The following is a 22,536-nucleotide window of genomic DNA, read 5'->3' as shown; positions in this document are numbered from 1 at the left end:
CCCTAATATTAGCAGAAGTAGCCAAGAACTGTTGTCAAGGCCTGAGGGATTGGAGCAGTGAATTTTCTCCTCCATCCTGCCAGTTCTGCCCCAGCCCAGGGAGACAAAACATCTGCTCAGCACCCAACTCACACAAACCCATCCTGGCCACCCCAGGCAAAGAGAAAAGCAGCTTGGTCAAGCTCAAATGCACAAAAAGATGCTGAAAGAAGATGCTGATGTGAAGATTCAAGAATTAGATGTTACCCGTTGTCTAATTAATGCTTCAGCCTAATCAAGATAGAGCAATCACTCATTGTTCATCCAGCAGTGCTAACGCTAATAGCTAAATTACTCATTTTCTATTAAAGGTTGTCAGCAACAGAAAAAAATAAACAGGGGATAAAAGCATCTACCCGCTCCTCCAGCAGTAAATTCTCCTCCTTCCCTTGCTGCAGTGACTCATCAGCATCCTGAGGGGGAAATAGTGATGGGTTTCTTCCTCTTCGCTGGCAGCAATGTGATTCTAAGGCTGGTGGTTTCTTCCTTCTCTGTTTTAGAGTTTACTTGAGGCTACTTTTTAAAATGTATTTTCTGCTATTCTCTCCACTGGAATCTTTCTTCCCAAGGCTGCAATCCCCCATTACACCCAGACACACCACGTGCCCTGCATTTTACCTGTATTTTTCCTGTCGCTTCCACTGGTTTCTGTCACCTACCAGAACCTCAGTGGTTAGCAGTGCCTTCCTGGTGAGTTGCTGATAGCCCTGGGGCCATCTCCAGCTCAGCATCCTGTGCTCTCTCAGCACTTCCTGCTCCTTAGGGAAGGATTTTCTGTGATTTTCCCAGGTGCACTGCTGCACCTCACATGAAACGAAACCGTGCAACTGCAATTGCCATCCCTGTTTTTCTATGACAGGCGCATGAGAAACTCCAGCACAACTTCCAGGGCAGATCCTGAGGACAAAGTCCTGCAGAGTCACATGGAGCCTTTGGGTCATCACTGATGATGCCAACATGATGCCATGCTTCCATTCTGATCAATCCTCCATCACCTTACAACTTTTAGGAAGAACCTGGTGTAACACTGCAGGCCTTTTCAGCAGGGAGGTCTCCAGGGTGGATTTCAGACCCTGCTGCTCTGACCCCAGAGTTCCCTTTCTTCCCCAGTACCATTTTATGAAGGGAAGGTGATAACTTCCAGATAGGAAGAGAATACTTTCATTTTTGGTTTAAACTCTTCCTGTTTCGTTTCATCCTAGATAAGTGGTTTCATTTCACTCCACCCAGGAGAGAGCTTTCCTATTTAAGGCTCAGTCCCTAGCTTACAGACTGTCCTACTCAGGATCAGCTGCTGGGTGGAAGAGGTGCAGCCAAGCCCTCATCCCTTGACAGTGACACGATGGCCACAGCAAAACTGAGGTGAGTGCACAGCATCCCTTCTTGTCACAGCTCCACAGCTCAGGGTGAGGGGGACAAGGCTCAGCACAGCATCCTGCTCAGAACCTCACCGTGGTTAAGGCTGGAAAGGGCCCCTGAAAGTCACCTTGTAAGCTCTGGAGTCTCTGAGGGTAGATACTGCACAACCTGTACAGGAAAAATGTGCAAAGCCTTTCATCTTCTCACAGCTAAATTTCCTGATGTCCAGATGGAGCTTCCTGGGCTTGTTTGTGCTCTTTTTGCCCTGGCACTGCTTTGCACCCTCCCTTCAGGTATTTCTACAGCTCTAAGATCCTTCCAAGCCTTCTGTTCTCTGAACAGTCTCAGCTTTCTCAGCCTTTCCTCATGGAAGAAACACACCAGTCTAACATCTTCCTCACCTTGCTGGCTCTTTTCGGAGCCATTTCTTCACCCTTCAGCTGAAGACACAATCCCTGCTTCCTCCCCACAGAAGGCAAAACCAGAGAAACCAGTCTTTCAACTTGTGGGTGAGGCTGGCTCTACACTCGCTTTTTTCAGCCCATCCAAAGGCCTTTGCCTTAGGTGAGAGAGCAGTCCTGGCTCCAGGCACTGGTGACTCCATTCCCGGCTTGCTGTTCTTTAACAGGAAGGCTCACAGAGACCTCCCTGAAAAATGGGCTGACTGGAACAACAATTTGCAGGTTCTTTAGTAGCCTGAGTGCAAGGGATCTGTTGAGCAACTGGAGAATCTTCTCCTCCTCCTCTTCTCCTGTTCTGTGTGGGTATTCCAGCCTGCACCCTTCAGTAACTCACCATTTCCTCTTTGTAGCAAGGAGCAGCTGGAGGAGAAGCTGGATACTCTGCAGTGTCACTTCACCTGGATGTTGGGTGTTGAATCTTGTAGTCCTCAGCATCTCCTGCAGAAGTTGGATGTTGACATCAAGCACACAGCCCACCAGAACCCGGTGGCCCTCCTGGGGCTCCAGGCCTTCCTGCACCAGATGAACAACCAGAGTGAGGAAGCTCTGCAGAGCCTCAAAGCTGCTGAAGAGCACAATGACGAGAAGCATCTACCAACATCTACTGCTGGCTCTTTGATCATCTACGGGAATTATGCTTGGATCCACTACCTTCAGGGCTCCTACCAGGAGGCTGAAACCTGCCTGGGACAACTTCAGCAGCTCTGCCCAAGTCCTTGGGATGTGCAGCTCATCCCACACATCCAGGCCCTCAAAGGCTGGTCCCTGCTGGCCATCAGAGCCCGGAACGGGGAACGGGCAAGAGAGTGCTTCAACACGGCCTTGATGCTCGAACCAGACAACAGCTCCTTCCGTACTGGGCTTGCAATGGCTCTTTATTCCTCCTGGAATTTCTCCTGGCAACCTGATATCGAAAGAGAAGCCAGAATCCAATTGGAAAGAATTGTCCACACGCAGCCAGAAAACTACAGAGCCAAAATATATTTGGCCAGGCTACTTGAAAAAGTAGATAGGAAAAAGTCAATGGACTTAGTTAAAGAATGTGTAGAGAAAAGCTCTGACCCCGAGGTCCTCAAACTATCAGCTTTGTTCTGGATGCCACAGTCGGCAGACAGAGCACTTCAGATCATCCAGAGAGCCCTGCAGCAGGACCCAGGTTACCACCTTCTCTACCAGGCCTTGGCCAAGTGCTACAAGCAACAGTGGGTCAAAGCAAAGGAGGAAGACAAGGATAAGGTACTGTGTAAAGCCATCAGGGACCTCCAGAAAATTATTCAGGAACATCCAGACCTTGACCTTACACTTGCCAAGCTGCAGCTGGCAGAGTTTATTGGTGCAAGAGACCCGGCAAAGGAAAAAGAGATCTACATGGAGCTGCAGAAGAAAATCAGCACCCTGAGCCTCAGATGTCAGCAAGCCCTGAGTCTCTCCTGGGGAAAGTACTTCCTCTACCGAGGGAAATCCCAGGAGAAGGCAAAAGCCAAGTTCATGGAATGCTACAAAATCCCCGTGCAGACAGACCACAGGAGGGACTGTGGGCGCAGGCTGGTAAAGATGGCTGAGATCTACAAGGGGAAGGGTGACACCAAGGCTGCCAGCGCCATCCACCGCTTCCTCCAAGAGGCCGACCGGCACTGCCCAGGGAACCCGGGGCACTAGGTTGAGATGATGAGGATCACCCCATCCCACAGAGAACCGGGCACGACTTTTCCCAAGGCTAGAAGGCCAAAAGGACTGCCTGGCTCTGCACAGCAGGCCCATCCTCACATTAACATGGTGGCTCTGGCAGCTCCTCACGCCGTCCCATTGCTCAGCCATCAAATCCAGGCCCACCTGTGGGTAACCAAAACCTTCCACACGCTGCTGTGTGCTGCTGCTCCCAGAGGGAATGAAATCAAGAGAGAAGAATTCGTCTTAGAGGGTCTGAGCACCATCTTCTGCAGGTGTGGACCTGCATCTCTCCCTTGGAGCTTCCACTGATCAGAACCAAATGCTGATTAGGACAACGTGAGAAATCAATTCGTTAATTTTAAGAATTCTAGCATTAACAACGAACCAGGAGGTGGATTCCTCCACAAGATCAGTGAGGAGCTATGATGAGAGTAAAGTCCTTCTGTACAGGACACAGATGGTCACTGGCCCGTCCAAATGCATTAAGTGCTGCTGATTAAGGAGCCCACAGGGGTGATTTTATCTGCATTAATCCTCAGAAGCACACACAGGCCTGGACATAAACCAGGAGCTTCTTTGTACTGGTTCCCACCACGAATTACATTTTCATCCCTATTTGTGGAGTCAAAGTGAGGTTTTTAAAAATCTTTGATTAATAAATATTTTTCTGCATGATTTCTCCTTGCTGGTGTCTTCTTGCAGCCTGAAGCATCCAGAGCATGGAACACCAAAGATCCACCCTCTCCATCCCCCAGGCCCTTCCCACTTGGAATCTGTGCCCTTACCTGCAGGCACAGGTGGGCACCCCCATCCCTCCCATGCCCAAGCACTGCCAGGGTCACCTTTGTGCCCAGCAGTACCTGAGTGGGGGTGGCTTCCTCAGATGTCCCCAAAGCCACCTGTCCCCACAGAGCAGTGCCACAGGGACCAGGCAGATGTCCCTCAGCAGGTCCCACCAACAGTGACCGTGTTTCTGCTCCAGTGAGGAACAGACAAGGACCTAGTCTGGGAGAACTCCAGGAAAGGACCAAGTGTGCTCAGAACCAGAATTGGGTAAGGAGAACACACCTTAGTGCCCCTCTCCTGCACACCTGGTGTGTTTGAGAACCCAGGGCCAGAAACACCTCCTTGCTCAGGGGCCCCAGCAGTGGGTCAGCACCAGCACCTCACAATCAAGGGGAGAGAGAAACATCCCTGGCCAGCACACCTACCCTGGGCTATTTCACCTCCCAACACAACAGTGGGGACCAAACCTGCCATCCTCCTTTGTCCCCAGGACCAGGAGCCACAGCCCAGGGCAGGAGCCTGCCCCCAGCAGCAAAGCTGGCAGGGATCAGTCCTCGGGGCAGAGAGCAGCCCCTCAGCCTCCAATGAGGCCACACTGGTGAAAATACACAAGTTAAAACCACGAGCCAGAGAAGACAAAACTGTGGGTTGTGTAAAAGATCAGGATTTACTTAACTGCACAGCCAGGACAGTTTTCCAAAGCTCAATAAAAACAGCCACTTGATAAACTCGTGTGTGTTGCACAGGTGTCTTCACACAGCACTGGGCAAGGTCCCAGGTCCTGGCCTGGGAAAGCACAATTCCCACCCTCCCTCCCCTCACCAGCAGGAGCAGCACTAATTCTTTTGGGCTGCCCAGGAATCCTTTGGCTTTGCATCTACACCCTCCTCTATGGAATTCACCCCTGCAAACACAGTACCAGGAAATAAATGCTCCTTTAGAGCAGCCACAGTCCCTCGGGCAGTTCACTGAAGAGAGGATTTTGCCCACCAGCCCAGTCCAACACTGCCATCCTCAGGATTCCAGCTGCACCACCAGCCAGGTGGGGCTGACTGTGCTGATGGAAAGCCTGGATTCTGACAAAGTTCAGACACTGCTGTGCCAAGAATATCCTACAGGGTCCTAAAAATCCCAACCAACTGACCCTCTTTTTGTGACTGCTCTACTTCACACAGGGAGAAAAAGAGATGTTAGTGAAAATGCCAATTCTCTAGAGTTTTTTTAATGATTAGCACTGAACAAATCCTGCTTGTTACTGTCTTAACCAATACTACATTCAGCACAGCATTAGATAATAAAAATAAATTGCACTATAAAATCCCATTAAAAGTCTCAGTTAAGCTGAAAGATAAAAGGCAAAACATTATTTCATATAAGCTGCCAGGGGCCACGGAGACAATCTGTATTTCTTCTACTTGTGAGCGTTGGTGTGCAAATGCCAGGACAAGACCAACTCCCAGGTCTTCACTTCAGCATAGGAGAGGCAAAGAAGTTACCCTGATGCCCAAACTGGGTTGTTGACTTGCTTTTGCTCCCAAATCTAATTCAAGAGAAACACAAAAATATTAGTTTGGAATTCTGGACAGAGAGCTTCAACACTCTCCCTTTTCCAGGGAGCATTCACCCAAACCTCACCCACCTCCCAAACAATGCTCCTCTCCCTACCATGAGAGGATGTTTGTTACCCAAACCTGCTGCTGCCACAGCACAGATCAAGGGAGGGCTCACTGAGTAATGAGTGTCCCCACAGTCTCAGTTCTCCTAGAGCACCCAAAATCACCTGCAGTCATCCCAAACATGGCATGACAGCACTCCCTGGCACTTACTTGGGGGTGGTCTTGCTGAAGGTGGAGCGGACCCTCTGGGACAGGGAGCTGGACGAGGGTGTCTTGGAGAGCTGGTGCTCTGGGGTGGTGAGAGGTCCCAGGATGCTCACTGCCAAAAGAGAGCAGCACAGTGTGGGGACAGCTGAAGTTTTCTTTGCCATTCAGGGAACATCAGGCATTCCCTGGCATCTGTGAAAAGCACTAGACAAATCTGGCACTTCCTGGCACACTTTGCTTTTCCCTCTGCCTCCATGAAGTGAGAAGTGGCTGGCTCAGAGAGCCTCCCAGGCTGTGTGGATTGAGAGATGTTTTTAGTAACAGAGCAGAAGGCAGGATTACCTTGGACCTCAGGTGTCCGTGGAGTGGAATAGGCGTTGGTGTTCTCAATCACGTGTGCTGGGTCAATGTTCTCCTGCTCCACCATCATCAGCTGGCTCCAGTAGTCCATGGGCAGCAGCAGGAGCCGCTCCACCACCTACAGAGACACCTGTGAGTCACTGATCACAGAATCACAGAATGGTTTGGGTTGGAAGAGAGACAATCCCCAAGTCGGTCCTACCTTGGGCTGACGCTTCGTGTCTTGCAGCAGGGTCATGGGGTCAGGATCTGGTACCGCGTGGGCAACTATGGTGGGGCCAAAGACTTTGGCCAAATTGGAGATGTCCATTTTAGTGTCTGGGCTCTGAGCCACCCTGCATTAAAAGAAACATGGAAAGAATGTAGTTCCCCTCCATCACTTGTGGTACAAGTCCCCTGTCCCACACACACTTGGCGTCTGAGTGAGCAGGTTTGTTCCAAATGAAGACTTTGTGCTCACAAGCAGTGACCAGATCCAATTAGAAAAAGCACCAGTGGGGTGACCTTCCCCTTCCAAATCACAGAATGGTTTGGGTTGGGAGGGACCTTTGAGATCACCTGGTTCCAAACCCCTGTCCATCAGAATGTACCTCTGCAGGTGGACCATGAGGAAAGCCAAGGTGTCCCTGTTGGCCTGAGGAAGTTCTCCAACTGCTTGGTACATAGCAGCAATGCTGTTATCCTCATCTGGGATTTCTAGGAGGAAAAAATAACATTTAGACCTAAAAAAAATTTCTCCCTCACAGAGAAATAAAGCTAGAAACTTCTCAAGCTGTGCTAATAATCTTGTGTCCTGCCCAACTAGAAATCAGGCACAAGGGCTCCACAGAGCACCACGGGCTGCTGGTTCACTTGACAGCAAAACCACAACCACTGAGCCTCAGGAAAGAGCTGGAGATGTCACACAGCAGTTCCTCACCTGCAGCTTCCATGAAAGTCTTGTTTAACCGGAAAGTGAGCAGGGGCTCTTTCAGGCTGCGCAGGAAGTCCTTGAGAAGGCCGCAGATGGCGTGGATATCGTCCACCTTACTGAGCAAAGGAATGCTCTTTGCTCTGAGAAACTTCTCCTTCAGCTCCCTCACAGTCTTGTCACAGCCAGAGATGCGGTAAATGCCGGTCTGTTGGCACAAAGCTTGGCTCAGAGGAGGAGGTCACTTGGCTTTCTTCCATCCCCACCTTCTCCCCACACCTGAGTCACCCATGCACACCATAAATAAGGGATATTTGGGTTAACAATTTGCTTCCCTAACACCACAACCCATTTCATTGGCACTGTTTCAGACCTCATTTTCTTCTTACCTCATGCAGCCCTCGTTGCTCAATCTCATTAACACAGTGCACGATGATGGAAGGGATCATTGGAGGAGTAGAAGGGACAAAATCCATCAAGGTGCCCTAAAAGGCAGAAAGGAAAGTAAAAAAAAAGATGGATTCAGTCACCAAGACATGGAAAATACTCTCTCAGGAATTCACAGCAAGATCTATGGTCGGAAAACGAGAATTGTTGCTCTTCTCAGGACTGATGAAGAAACATCACATCCATCAGCACAACGCTGCATCGCCTGCCCAGAGCTGCCACCTTCCCCACTCAACGCCCTCCTACCATCACACCCCTACACCCCCTCCCTGCTTGTGCAATGATGCATTAGCGAGCTCATTTGCATGTCATTATGCAGCTCTGAGCAACAGGAGCTTTGCTGGGGAAGGCAGACTCGGAGCTGAGCAAGTCCCAAGGCAGGGTGGCCCCTCTGGTGCCATCCCCAAGTCCTAAGGCAAGGTGGCCCCTCTGGTGGGCAGTCCCATGCCAGGGTGGCCCCTCTGGTGGGCAGTCCCATGCCAGGGTGGCCCCTGTGGTACCAGCCCCAAGTCCCATGCCAGGGTGGCCCCTCTGGTGGGCAGTCCCATGCCAGGGTGGCCCCTGGTGCCAGCCCCAGCCCCGGGCACTGACCCACCTCCCCGATGCGCACCGGCGTGCCCGTCAGCGTGGGGATGCAGGGCAGGGGGCAGCGCTCCCGGCACTCGGGGTGAGCCACCACCCTGCAGTCTCTGCACTTCAGGGAGATCTTCCCAAACTTGACTCTCTTTCCACACGGGACACACGATTCTGGCTTGATAACCTGGTGATCCGGAGCACACAGATGGGAGAGATCAGTGCAGTGCAGTAACTCAGCAGGAATTAAACTGGGTAAACAAGTCTCTGATCCTTGTAACTGGTACAGGTCATATTGACCTGAGACTAATCAAAGAATCATGGAATAGCCTGAATTGGAAGAGAGTCACAGAGATCATCAGTGCCCTTGCACAGACACCCCAACAATCCCACCCTGTGCATTCCTGGCAGCATTGTCCAAACTCTTCTGGAGCTCTGACAGCCTTAGGGCCATGCCCATCCCCTGTTCAGTGCATGACCCCCCTCTGGGAGAAGAACCTTTTCCCATTATCCAGCCTAAACCTCCCTTGACACAGCTGGCAGTCCCTTTTCACACACATTCCAAGATGGAAGGAGATGCTTTTCCATCTCTTCCTGCCTTAGACCCACCGTCTTTGAAACAAAGTCGTGCAGCCTCACTCCCCCGTTGTGCTGGGGGGTGCTGGAGCCATCGGTGTCCTGCTTGGACTCCAGCTGCTTACTGCCTATGCTGGACTCGCTGCTCCAGGGCTGCAAAGGACCTGGAAGACACAAGAGGAAGAGGCTGGAATCACCCTCTGCCCCCAAAAGCATGGGCATCATAAATTAGAAGCAGCTCCCAGGTCCTGGAAGGAATTAGGAATATTTCAGGATAACGTGTAGCTGTGTCAGGACAGACAGAGATGTAGCACCTACCACTCTTCCTGCGGCTCCTGCGAGGGTAAGGCACAGTCTGGATGGTAGAAATGGCTTCAATGGGGCCACCATCGTTGGGGACCATCACAGTGGTCTTTGCTACTATGGATTCATTAGCCTGGAATGACAGAAACACCAGTGGCAGCAGTGCTGACACAACACAGGAGTTCCAGCAGCCCTGGAAACAGGCAGGAGCTGTCTCCAGCTGTGACCACCATACCTGGTCTGCTGTGTTGCTGATAGATCTGGATTTCTTCTGAGGAGCTGGGGGGCCTTCAGCAAACTGCCTGGAAGAGCGCTGAAAAGAGAGCACATCCTCGTCTCAAAGCAGGAACGCTGCTCACTTGGCATTACACTGGCCCAGGGTGACTGGAAGGACTGAACACTTCACACATCTGGGGTGTGTGCAGACAAGTCCTTCAGAGGAACCTCTGCTTCGTGGCAACCTTGGAGGTGCCAGGAAGAATTTCAAATTTTCCTAGCCAGCTTTATAATTCAGATCAGAAAAAAAAAAAACCCGACCTAAGAAAGGAGGGCAAAAAAGCCCCAACAAACCCACAAACTACACACACAAAAACCAGCAACAAAGCAGGGCCCAGAGTCTTCCCAGCTCCACTAGGTGATGGTTTCAGGCTCTTTCCCACCTGTATCTTCTGCAGATTAAAGCAGAACGAGCACAAGCTCCTTTACAGAATAGAAAAATGTTAACTTCCATTTTCCCCTAATCTGGGAGCTGTTAATAATCTCCAAGTGTTTTCTTGCAAACTCCAGACTGGAACAGCACAGGATACACAGAACTCCACTCGTTTTCAGTACACAAACAATGACATCAGCCCTAAATTTCAATCTAAACCCGCACAGCAGCAGCACAGCCATTCGAGGTCTGACTGTTCAGTGGCTCAGAGGTCACGACAGGTGGCTGTGAGGTGACAGATGGTGGCATTGTGGCAGCCAGGGGGAACAAAGGCAGCTATGTGACAGGAACAATTGAACAATACCCGCTTCTCTCTCCTCTTCAGCCTGACAGCTTTCACCACCGAGGAATCCCAGTCCTGGGGGAAAGACACAGCACTGGTTAATGGTAAATAGCACACAGCCCCTGGCCAGGGCTTTCATCAAATTTTAGCCAACAGCACACTCGGGAAATGCAAATCAGCTCAGCCAGGTTAATATCCCAGTAATCCAAACACAAAGGGTCTCTGGAGATCAACCCCCTCCCCTCGGGCTTTACAGGGGAGGAGAACTTCAGAAACGGAGTTACATTACCAGTGAGTCATCGCTCTTGTCAAAGCTGATGTCTGACAGAATTGAGCCAGATTCATCTATTGTAGACAGCCTAAAAAACAAAAATTAGAAGAAGCTTGTATCAGTTTGGCTTTCAGTCAGTCACGGTTCCAGAACAATCCCACTGACTCAGAGGAGCCGTATTTTAAAGCAGAACAAAAAGGGGAACTGTTGACTCGGGTGAGGAATGTGTCACAGGGGCCGACAGCTGGATGGATGCCTGACACCTCAGATAAAATGTTGCTTCCCTACCTTTTGTTGCCTGCACTTCCCACAGAAGGCTGTGGCCTGTTCAGGAAGGCGAGGACAGACTTCTGCTCCTCGCTGAGCTGGATGCTGCCGGAGGCATCGCACATGAGCAGCTCCCGAATCAGCTGGATTTGCCGCTCCTGTGAGCACAGATAACATCAGCAGCTGGATGCGCTGTGTTTAATTACTGTAAGACCCGACCGAGTGCTTGAGATAGCAGAGATAAACTCTCAGAACCGGTGTCAATGGACTGCTAATGGCTGCAGGCAGGTAATGGCAGCTCAGACAGGTAATGGCAGCTCAGCTCCATCAGCAGCCAGGCTCCTTTCCCAGATCAAAGCAGGAGGCTGCTCCGAGGAGCCCAGCCAATTCCTTGCTTTTTATTTTTCCTCTCCTCCCTGTGAGTGCCAGTCCTTCTCTGCCACTGATCAATGCGGTTTAATCGCCTTGTCTCCACACTCTGGAGAGCTGATGGGTAGCACAGGAATTACTCACCAGCTTCTCACAGTCCATTTCAGCTTTTTGCCTCCGTTTGATCTCCACATCCACCTGATTGCGGGCGTGTTTCAGCTTCACGTCCAGGGCACTGCGCTCAGCTTCCGTCTTCATCAGGAGATCTTTGTACCTGCAGAGCTCCTGCTCTAGTTTCTGCCATTTCCTCCGGTTCTCCTCGAAGTTCTTGGCTAACTGGATAAACTCTGAGAAGGGAACACATGAAGCATTAGCTGGGCAAGCAGAGGAGCAGCTGACAGCAGGGATCTGTTCACACTGAATCCCAGGATTCCTGAGGTTGGAAAAGACCCCATTCCCACCTCATCACCCAGCCCAGAGCACTGAGTGCCACCTCCAATCATTCCTCGGACCCCTCCAGGGATGGGCACTCCAAACCTCCCTGGGCAGACCCCTCCAATCCCTGACTGCTCTTCCCAGGAAGAAATTCTTCCTCCTCATGCCCAACCAGCTCCCAGCTGAGCTATGGAGAGCCAGCCTTTGGGCCAACCCAGCCACACAAGAGATGTCCACGAGCTCTTCCATTTCTCAGACCAAGCCCTTCCTGTCAGCACCAGCCACAAGAGCTGGAACACGAGACAAAGCCAGTCTGCTACAAGCAGAACGTGGCCTTGCACAGAAATTCAGCTGGGACTGACGTTTCTCCACAAAGGAAAAACCCAGATCAGACTGGTTTTAGCATCTTCAGCAGATTTTTCAGAAATGAAACTCACGGCATTCGTTTCCTTCACTCAGGAGCTCGGCCTGGCGTGTGAGCTGCTCGAACAGACCTCGCAGGTTCACCATGGCAATCTCCATCCTCCTGCCAAAAAGCCACAGCTAAACAAGCAGCCCAGCCCTCCCTCCCCCGTCAGAGCAGAAACCAGCCCAAAGGAAAGGGAACCAGCCTCAGAGTTACTGGCTGTAATGCTTTCAGGCGGGTTTGAGAAGCTGCACCAACAGAACTCATGTTTTATGGAGATATATGCATCTACTTTTTCTCATTGGGAATGAAAATCCACAGCCCTCCACACTTTAAGGACAACAGAGCCTTGGAGAGAGGCAGATCTGCCCATCTTAGTGCTTCCACTATCCCCCAGCACAGCACAGAACCCAAGGCAAGATGAGGGATCCCAAGTCCTTCCCTTCCAAAAGGATACAGAGCACAGCCCGTGCCCTGTCTACAAATAACTTGGTACTATCTAGGCCACTAAAAACCTGCAAGTTTTCAGCACTTTGTAAGATAAAAATAGGAGCAACATTCTGGAGAATTTTAATACAGTTTTAAATTTAGCTGCATTTTAACTTACAGCTCCTCCTGCAAATAGCTGTTAAAATTCAAGCAGTCAGCACATTTCTCTCAAACAGCAGCAACAACGGCATAAACAGAGGCAGCGAAGGGGAAAGTCTCCAGCTCAGCAAGACAGAAATGACTTCACGAATGCGAGGGGTGGCCGGGGCAGGCAGGGCAGCCGGGGCTGGGACATGGGAGAGGTGCCAGCAGGGAACACAACCCAGCCCAGGCGGCTTTGAGGTACCTGTTCCACAGGTGCAGACTTCACAGGCACACCGATACCTCGGTATTTCTCTATTAATTGCACTGCGAGGTGTGGAACAGCTCTGCCCTCGTCGGGCGAGCTCACAGCGCGGGGCACGCCCAGCTCGGTGCCTCAATTACCAGCACCAGCGCCTCCATCCCCGCGCCCACCGCGACCCCCGAGGTCGGGAGGTCGCAGGGACCAGCCCGGCCCGTGGAGCGCCCTCAGAGCCGAGGGACCGGGGCTCGGACACCACCGGGCGGAACGGGCCTGGGCGGGTCCGGGGTCGGCAGCCCTCAGGGTTCCCCCCAGCCCTCGGGGTTCCCCTCACTCCCCTAAGCCCCCGGTTTCTCCCAGCCAGTCCCCAGCCCCGTTCCGATCAACCCCGCACTCACCTGAGCCCCCCGGGCTCTCCTCAGGCTCCCTCACCTGGGCCGCGGCTCCGGCCCCAGCGGCGCACGCAGCCCCAACGGCCCCGCGCTCCGGTTTGAATCCGCGGCGCCAGCCAATCCCCGCGCGCCCCGCCTCCCCGCTCCCGGCTTCTCATTGGCTGCGCTCAGCGCGCTGCTGAAGCCAGCCCGCCGCCATGTCTGCTGAGGGCGTGGCCTGCCTGCTCGGCCGGGCCGGGCGTGGAGGGGTCCGGGCGCCATCTTTGCTGCTGGCACCATCTTTGCTGAAGCACGCGTTGCTTAGCAACGGGAACGCCGGGCGGGCCCGGGCCCCTCAGGCCTGGGCCTGCTCCTTGTCCGCCCTCCAGAGGGGCTGTTCTGGACAGGAAAAGCCTTTCGTAGGCCAAACCTGGTTGTTATGTCCAGCAAAGCTATTGCCACAAGGCTCGTGTGACCCTGATCCCCCGTGCTGGTTCTGCAAAGGGTCAGTGCAAGGGGCTGGGTGCAGCTGCAGAGCGTTGAAATTCAGCGCCAGGCTGTTTATGGAGTGTTGTCATTTGAGAAATACGATGCCTTGCCTGCTTTTCGTCTTCAAATGTTGATTTGAGTAACAGCCGGCAAGTTGTGCCAAAGGCGAAACCCATTTCAAGCCACGTACGAGTCTTCCCTGTGCAGGCGTTTAATATGCAAACGGATAAAACCCAAACCTAACAATTACACAAAGGGAATTCACATAATCATAAAATAACAACGTGCTTTAATCTTTTAAATCTGAAACAAAACAGCGGGTAATTGAAGAATGGATATTAGCAATTAGAAAGCGGAACTAAATGCTGAAAATTGCGCAGTGGAAAGGGGAGTTCATAAAGCAGATTGCTCTCATCATCCAGCTGCTTTGTTGGAGCTGCTTTATTTAGGGTATATAGTTTGTTTTAACTTAATAATAATTAATTCGTAATAGATTGTAAAAGGCCTCAAGATGTGTGGAAAAGTAAGCATTAAAGCGGCTTCCTTGAAGAAGAGAGGCAAAATTATCTACATTTATTGGGGAACTGCGGCCTAGAAGAGACACAACTCATCCTCTGAGCCCATGGCCAAGTGAGAGAAAGGTTCTGACTTTAACATATTACCATATAGTACAGGAAATCACCCAAAAGCCCAATTTCCCCCTATCTGGGAAGAAGCTGGAGGTTGAAAGTCACACCTGGCTCTGCGAGAGCCTCTTGTGCAGGTACATCCCCAATTTGAGATGAGGCTCAGCTGTTTTGGTGTCAGCCCCGGCCTCCTGCATCTCCTGCCTGTAATTAAATCTTCGCAGCTAAGATGCCTCTATTGGCAGACCGTATTTATAGGCAGGCGAGTTGTTTCAGTGTCGTTGTGAAGAATTAAGGAGGCTTTTGCTCATAAGCAAATTCTGTTCTCTTTCCAATTGTCATCCGCAATCTCGTGCCAATAAAAAAGCGCATTATTTTAGAGGATTGCCCCCGCGGTGCTTGTTGTGAGTTACTGCAGTAGGTGCTGGGCTTGTGCTACACAAATTACATTTCCTCCATATGTGTTCAAATGTCATCCTTCCAAACCCTCCTCTGAATCAGGAGGGTCTGAGCACCCCAAAAAGCTCCTCAGAACCCCCCATCCATGATGTGGACCTGGCAAATGGGTTCCTGCTCAGTCCCAGGCTCTGAAACCATTGTGGAGTCTCTTTTCTCCTCCTGGGTTGATGAATGGTGAGAGCACAGAGGTCAGCAGCACCTTTCATTTGGAGCTTTATTCCACAGGAGAAGAAAGGCAGAAGGGCTGAGGGCCTTTTCAGGAGCTGCTTTATGGCAAAGTAATTATATTCTCTTTTTGTTTGTGTCAGGAAAAGGGAGGGGGGTTGGAGAAGCCCTGAAATGTCTCATCTGGGAAACCGTTAATAGAATTTATGCTAATTTGATGATTCCGGCGATTACTGGCGGAAGCACTTCACATTCTCAGGCAGCAGAAATTCTCCTGCAGCTCCTCCCTCAGCCTCGCTGGGTTGGTCTCCAGCCCATTCTCCTGCTGCAGCCCCCCCAGACCCTTCACTGGGCAGCACTGGCTGACCCCAGGGTGTGACCCTGGGATGTGACCAGGATGTCACCAAGATGTCACCACGATGTCACCAAGGTTGGTGCCAATCCCAACGGCATCCCTGGCAACCCCATCCCTCCATCTTTTGGGGAAAATGGAAGGAAACCTGCCCCAGTGCCTCACAGTGAGAGCGGAGAGCAAAGCCAAAGCTCTCCCTGCCAGCCTCATCCTCTGGTGAAGCTTTGCAAACACCGATTGCTCTGCCCAGCTCCTGTAATTAACTCTGCAATTGCAAACCCATTTGTGCAGCTTTGTGCTCAGGGGAAACCTTTATTAAGTTCCTTTTAATCCAAAACCAGTTAGACCACGATGGTCTTCATAAACAGCCATTCAAAAAATAAAAAGGCAGGGGCAAGCTAGGGGAATTAGAAACTTTTAAGACAACAGCCTTTCTCTAGGGAAAAAAAAGAGAGAAAAAAATTATCTTAGGTGCATTTCTCTTGATGCATTCATACAGCAGGGCTGTTAAAAAGGAGTTGTTCAGTAGTGTGAGGAAAAAATCCATCAGGCTGAGCAGGGAGAGCAGCCAGGGTTTAGCCACAGGGAGATGAACCTTTCAGGGAATTAATTTCTGATTTCTCCTGGCTGGCCAGAGCCAGAGGCCGGCAGATGGCATCAGGCTCATGTGCTGGGTGGGAGCTGCAGGGCCTGGGCCATCCCTCAGCAGGGCAAAATGTGGCCAGAGCATCACTCACGGGGCTGGGAGGAGGGGGATAAAGGAGCCCATGGGGTCTGTGAGGAGGGGGATAAGGAGCCCATAGGATCTGTGAGGAGGGGGCCAAAGGGGCCCTGGTTTTGCCATCAGTCCAACAACAAACCAGGTTCATTCGTCTGGGATGTCCCACCTGAGGGAACCCAGGATGTTTCTTTATCAACTTCAGAGTGAAGATCACTTGGATGGGATGAGCCAAAGCCGCCATAAACGGTGCATTAATGTCAGCAGAGAAGCCACGGCCTTGTCCTGAACTCCTTAAAAAACAAAGGGAGTCTCTATTGCCTTCATCTGGCTTTTAATGAATGACCTCTTGTCGCCGGGAGCTGCGTGCGGTGACAAAGGACCTTTGTGGGCCGATATTTATGATTTCATTTAAGCCAGGGAGCAAGCTAAGGGAGAGGGCTGGAAAATAAGAGCTGAGCTGATGGTTCTGTCTTTAAACTCAAGGGATCTTTATCTAGTTTTTGTATTAATACAGTTGTCATCTCTTAAATATTTGAGCGACTCACAGCCACGAACGCTCCCACGCCGGAGGGACTCTCTGACTCCGGCTCTCCCAAGCCCACACCCTCCTCTGGACCCAAATGCTGGGGAGGAGGGAAGGGTTTGCATTTTCTTAGTGCCCCCCAAACCTTACCCACACATGAAGCCTGCTGTGAGTGCCCACAACCTGCTCATGGGGGGCCCCGGGCTCCAGCACCCCTCCCCACGCCAGCGACTTGCCAACACTGATAAATTTTTGCCTTTTCCTTGGGCAGGCCTTGGTGGAGGATTAACCAGCTGGGAGTCGGGAGTGAGAGCGTGTCCCCTCTCCTTTGCCATGCAAACAGAGAAAATTAATCTTGCAGCTTCCTCTGATATTTGGGCTGAATTACAAGCTGGGAGCGGAGATAAAGCGCGGGCGAAGGAAGGCACAGGTACAGCGGAGCCGGGCTGCTGGCACAGGCCTTTGTCCGTGCAGATAACGCTCCCCTCCTGGAGTCATGCATAATTCACCAGCCTGCCTCCCTGTCCTGGTCATCCCTCCCTCTGCTCGCTCCGTTCTCCTCCCTGAGCAGCTGGAAGCTCCATGTCCGAGCGAGCCACGGTGTGTTTGTGTGCAGAGCCACATCAAACCTCGCTGACAGCGTGGGTCTTGTTGGGACAAAGGTAAAGGGACCTTGTCCCCTCTGCCTGGAGGCTGACGGAGCTGTGGGTGACACCCTGTGCTGGCATGGGACCCTGGTGTCACCCTGCAGCTCCCACCTGCAATCCAGCCCCAGCACAGCAGCACGGCCGCTCCTGCCAGGCCCGGGCTGTGTTTGGAATGCCCATCACATCCCAGCTCTGCCAACCACGCTATCTCCCTAAATCCCTCCACGTTCTACTTGGATGGAGGTTACATCCTCCGGGACACCAGCCCCAGCTTTAACAGACACCAACTGCATTTTATTTGGTCGATCATCCGGAGGCTCCTGACAGAACTGTGCCACACAGAGCGGGAAAGCCAGGGAGGTTTTCCACAGCCACCAGGAGTTCCTCTGCCAGAACAAAGCAAGAACAGCCTTGGTCACTCCCAGCCAAACAGCAAACACACACATACACACACACCTGCTTAATGATTTTTGCTTTGTAAACTAAAGCGGTGCCATGAGTTTAATAACCACTGCTTGGGAGTAATTGGGGCGATTATTGTATGGCCCAGGGGGAAAATTGCAGCTTGTTATCTCCAGGGAGTAGCATTAGGATCCAGCAGATAATCAGACCGTTATTTGTTGCACTTCGGATGACATTTCTCATGGATTTAGAAACGATAGTGATCAAGCCATGTTGTCAGAGCCACTGCCAAGCTGCGGAGTCCAGAGACCTGGAAGCTAAATAGCACCTGAAGCTGCCTGGGACAGCTGCTCTTCCAGCAGGAATAACAGACTTATGTGCCACATTGAGCTCAAAGACATCCAGACCTCAGCAGCACTCGCCTCTTCTTTAATTTGAGCTCCTCATAAGAGAGACAACACTCAGGATGAGGATGCAGAGGGGGAATATCAGCTCTAACATGCCACCAACCAGATCTATACTCATACTCAGGTTTCTTTGAGACCTTCCCTCGTGTTTCTCCCTCTCCACCCCAATCAATGGCCTCTGCCTGTGCCTCCAGCAGCCCTGAAATTTGAGGCTTGGGCAGGAGCTGCAGCATCAGGGCTGTTTGTGTGCATGGTCCTGCAGAGACCAGCAGTGCTGGGCACCTTCCCGGGGCCACAACCCCATCCCCTGAGCAGCTCCATCAGTGCTGCATCTCCCTAAGATATTTGTGCACCCCCTTTCAGCCCCTCGAGGGTTTCTGAGCTGGGGGAGGCAGTTCCAGCAAACCCAGATGGGGCAAGACACAGTGACACAGCTCCAGTGACACAGCCCCAGAGCAGCCCCACTCCTGGCATCCCATACCAGGCTCACCCAGCTCCCAGGTGCAAAGGGGGATTTTCAGCAAGGCTAAACCCTGCCAGAACCCCTGGCACACTCTCTCTTTTGTAGGTTTGCTGCACAGGAGCGTCCCCAAGTCCTGGTTTGGGCTCTGCTGCCAGGGATGGGCTCACAGATGACACGGCAGCACCTCGGCCCCCACATGACGCCAGCGATGAGGATCCTGCCAGGCTGGAGAGCCGAGCCAAGGCAGCTCCGCTATTGATCCCCGATCAATGACAGCTCAAGGCCTGGAAATGACAGCGCCTCTCCCCAGCCCTCAGCTCCCAGCCCAGGCTGGAGGCTCACGCAGAGGTTTAGCAATAATCCGAGGCAGCAGCAGCGATGGGAAGAGCCTCTTGCAGCAGGTGGGTTGTTCAACAAATTGGACACATAACGAGACAAAAGGCACAGAGGAAGGAGATCTGGTGGGACTGGACCTTTATCTCTGGCACGCTGGCCGCCAAATCTTTGTGCAATATTTATCAAGGGTGAGCGGACAGGAGAATTGGCAGTCGATGCATAAGTGAGGAATTAAAGCCACTGCCATCCTTATCTCCCCGGCAGAGCCAGGGGAGGGGTGGGCGGGAGCTGCGAGCCAGCCCAGGGCAATCGACTTTGAAACCATTTGTGGATTTAACGAGTCCAAACTTTATTAGCTCAGCTGATGGGGAGCAGAGCACAAGCACCAAGAGGGCAAACCAGCACATCCACATCCTCGGGCTGCCTGGGCTGAGCGCTGCCTCCGGGCAGGCATTTCCACTGCAAAGTCCCTTGTGTCACCGATGAGACACTGCCGGGATGGGGGACAGGGCAGAGCTGCCCCAGAGGCTCCAGATAAAGGGTCTGCGGTCTTTCAAGCCCAGTTAAAATTCACTTTTAAACCAAAGAGCTGCTGCACTTTCTCTCCTAGCTTCTCTCAGCAGTGAGACAAAGGCAGGCGATGCTCTGCCCTCGGGACAGTCACGTTTTGCACAGTCAGAGGCACTGAGCTCCTGGGGAGAGCAGACACTGCTGGGCACTTCCAGCCACCCTGTGGGTCTGCCCCGGGGGACACAGCCAGGAAAAGCACAGGGGAAGGGATGGATCGAGCCCCCATATCCACAGAGCTGCAGGTCAGGCCATTGAGGGGTTTGTGCACAAGCCATCCCCAGGGAGGGCAGCTCAGCCCCGGCTGGGTGTCCCAGCCCTGCTGGCTGTGGATGGCGAGCAAAGGGCTGCTCCATTGCCAGCATCCCCTGGGAATCCCCAGTGATCACATAACGTCTGTAATTAACTCGATTATTGGCTTTTCTTTTGCTGAGACTGCACGTTCAAGATGGGCTCCATCTGCTCCTTGCATGGGCCTGGCTGCAGCGGGAGGGGACAGAGCCCCTCCTTCCAGAGAATTGTGTCATTCCTGCCAACAGGGGACAAGGACAAGGCCATGCTGGGGGCAGCAGCAGCCCCTGGACAATGGCTGTGGGTCCAGCTGCACCACACACCAGCCTCGTCCCTCTTGGCACCCATCAGCCCCAGACCCGGCTCCACCGGGGCCATCAGCTTCGCTAAATTGTTTAAGGGGATTTGCATCTCTCTGTTTAATTTCTCTTCGGTGGAAATAAAAGCGCAGGAAGCCAAGTGGGAGATGCTGGACTGCCGTGCATCGGGAGTTTGCTGGGAGGAAGATGCTCTGATCTCTGCCTGGAGCATCCAGGGCCACATTCCCCCCCTGCACCGCACAATCCCTCCCGCAGAAATGGGACACGAGCATCGAGAAGCATCAACGCCAGAGTAATTCCCAGCTACAGCCCTTTCCAGGCAGGCTCCCCCTTTGGCCCTGCCGTGGCTCTCATAAATCCTCCCCAGGTTATTCCAGCCGCTGTCACGGAGCCGTGGCAGCAAATCTGAGCTTAGCTGGGAGCGGCGCACGTGGCGCCCGCGGGTCCCCAGCACCCATCTGCACCGCCTTTGTCTCCGCAGCCTTTGAGCCGCTCTTCCCCTCCTCTCTGCTGCAAAGAAACGCATTAGTTGCAACATTGCTTTAATTTGTTTGCCAGCTTTCCGAGATGGAGAGGCTCCTGCTCCCATCGGTGCCGTTTGAGGATGCCGGCAGCGTTAACCCTTTGGCTCCCACGCCCCCGAGATGCTGGAGAGGTTTTGGCACACACGAGACACACGAGCTCCTCCAGCCCTGCTGTGCAGCCGACCTGGCACTTCCCAGATGGAGGGATCCATTTCCCCTTCCAGCTACCCTCAGCATTTCCGTAATGAGATGAGCTTTGTTGTGACCACAACCAGTGTCAGAGGGAATAAAAGACAAAGTGATCCAGACGGGGCCCATGGCAGCGACAAGGACACGAGGACAAACAGCCACCAGCAAAGCCAGGGAGGGCAGTGCGGGTGGAGAAATGGTGTGGGACGAGTGGGGCAGCACAGGGGGACAGGCTGGATCTGCACCCAGGGAGGGGCTGGGGGTTCCTGTGCCACACACGGCACAACCCAGGATCTCACCTGTGCACGCACACCTGAGTGCCATGACCTGCTCCTGGCCTGGGCCTTCAGCAAGGTGCCAGCTCTGGGAACACCAGCGTGGCCCAACAGGGGCATTTCTGCTCAGGTAGCTCCAAACCAGCTTCTGATATGGATATCAGAGCAGGAAGAGAGCAAGGAGCCAGGAGGGATGGCCTTGGGCAGCACTGCAGGGTCGCTGACAACCACACAGATCCCTGCTTGACCCTGTGCCCTGTGGAATAAGTTTGTTTGATCTCTGCCCCACATTTCCACGTTCACGTCCATCCAGCCTGAGCACCTTCATCCCCTTCAGCCCAGGGCAGCAGCCCCAGGGCTCTGTGTGCCCCAGCAGAAGCTTTCTCTGGACACTGGGTGAAACAAGTGGGGACAGCAGGAGCCGCCCAAGGTGGAATTTGTGCACAAGGGAATTGTTTCAGGACAGTGGTTGAGCAGGAGCCAGTGGTTTTGCATTGCCTCATGCTAATTGCTGGAGCTAATGAAGCCACACACCCATCTTGGTGATTTTCCACAGGGTTTCCATCCGCCTTTGGTTTTTAAGGTGCTGTCCACAATTCCGGAAAGATGCGGCTGATTGATTCCGGGATGGAAAAAGAGTAGAAACAACCCTGAAAGGGCTGCAAAAAACACACTCAGCCCCCAAGCAGGCCAGGGGCACCCAGATGCAAGGGTGAGGAGCAGCAGGAGGAGAAATTCCCAGCCCCAGGTATGCAGTGTTGGTGCAACACAGACACAGCGTTGTGGCTCTTGCTGAGGCTGCTGGTGAGGAGGAGTTCCTGCCCTCCCACAGGGTACCATCCCTGGGGAGTTTGCTGCCTGGCTCTTGGGGATGGTTCCTGCTGCCAAAACCCCAGGAGAGCCCAAGCCACCTTCCCCATGGCTCCGTGCCGCCACCCTGCACTGAAAGGTGCACGGTTGTTAAGCAGTTCAACCTCCTTCTCATCCCGAGCGCAGTTCTGAAGGTTTAAATAGAAAGATATCAAAATAAAAGATAATTGTTGAGAAAGATGAATAGGGGGAGAAAAAAACCCCATCAGCACGGAGGAACTCTTGTCTAATTTCTCACCCACGCAGAGCACAGCGATATTAGTGCCTTCGACTCTGGTTCGTAAAAGCTTTCATGGCTTTATTACCAGCTCCCCGAACAGCTTGTCCTTTTAATAAGCCAAGGCCTCCAGATAGCAGATCTGCCCATGGGAGATCCCATCAGGACGTGGTTAATCCAGGCAGAAATAGCACAAAGCATCATCACACTCACCTGACTGAGGAAGGCAGGAAAAGGTTAAAACCCATCCCAAAAAGCAGGGGGAGAGGGGAGGGAGAGCTGAACCTCCTCTGTGGCGGGTTAACCAGTGCTGCTGGGTGTCCTCACCTTCTCCATCAGCCCTGCTCTCCACAGCCGCTGGCATTGGCGATGGAGGCCTTTAATTATCCAAACTGCTGCCCCTCACAAAATTAAATGCTGCTGAGGATGACTCAGTGTTTAA

The 22,536-nt window shown here is 52.6% G+C and overlaps 2 protein-coding genes across 3 annotated transcripts; one reads left to right on the top strand and one right to left on the bottom strand.

The window, feature by feature from the left end:
• Positions 1–1,381: 1,381 nt before the first annotated feature.
• On the top strand, positions 1,382–3,518 carry LOC135459060 (interferon-induced protein with tetratricopeptide repeats 1-like). Its single transcript, XM_064734666.1, has 2 exons — positions 1,382–1,401; positions 2,210–3,518. The coding sequence occupies exons 1-2, from the start codon at positions 1,382–1,384 to the stop codon at positions 3,516–3,518; spliced, it is 1,329 nt and encodes a 442-aa protein (XP_064590736.1).
• A 1,448-nt stretch (positions 3,519–4,966) lies between these two features.
• On the bottom strand, positions 4,967–13,381 carry RACGAP1 (Rac GTPase activating protein 1). Of its 2 annotated transcripts, none has more exons than XM_064734954.1 (17): positions 13,279–13,381; positions 12,080–12,168; positions 11,352–11,554; positions 10,860–10,996; positions 10,590–10,659; positions 10,322–10,375; positions 9,544–9,621; positions 9,324–9,441; positions 9,039–9,169; positions 8,452–8,616; positions 7,799–7,894; positions 7,419–7,617; positions 7,090–7,195; positions 6,702–6,834; positions 6,482–6,617; positions 6,143–6,251; positions 4,967–5,856 (listed from the first exon to the last, which is right to left on the bottom strand). In XM_064734954.1, the coding sequence occupies exons 2-17, from the start codon at positions 12,162–12,164 to the stop codon at positions 5,781–5,783; spliced, it is 1,896 nt and encodes a 631-aa protein (XP_064591024.1). In that variant the 5' UTR covers positions 12,165–12,168; positions 13,279–13,381; the 3' UTR covers positions 4,967–5,780. The 2 variants fall into 2 exon arrangements, with proteins under 2 accessions (XP_064591024.1, XP_064591025.1); XM_064734955.1 differs by having other exon boundaries at positions 8,467–8,616.
• Between the last annotated feature and the right edge of the window lie 9,155 nt (positions 13,382–22,536).

This window comes from Zonotrichia leucophrys, chromosome 29 (assembly GCF_028769735.1).
Source record: "Zonotrichia leucophrys gambelii isolate GWCS_2022_RI chromosome 29, RI_Zleu_2.0, whole genome shotgun sequence".
In the NCBI taxonomy this organism is placed as follows: Eukaryota; Metazoa; Chordata; class Aves; order Passeriformes; family Passerellidae; genus Zonotrichia; species Zonotrichia leucophrys.
This window is presented reverse-complemented; position numbering and strand designations above follow the sequence as displayed.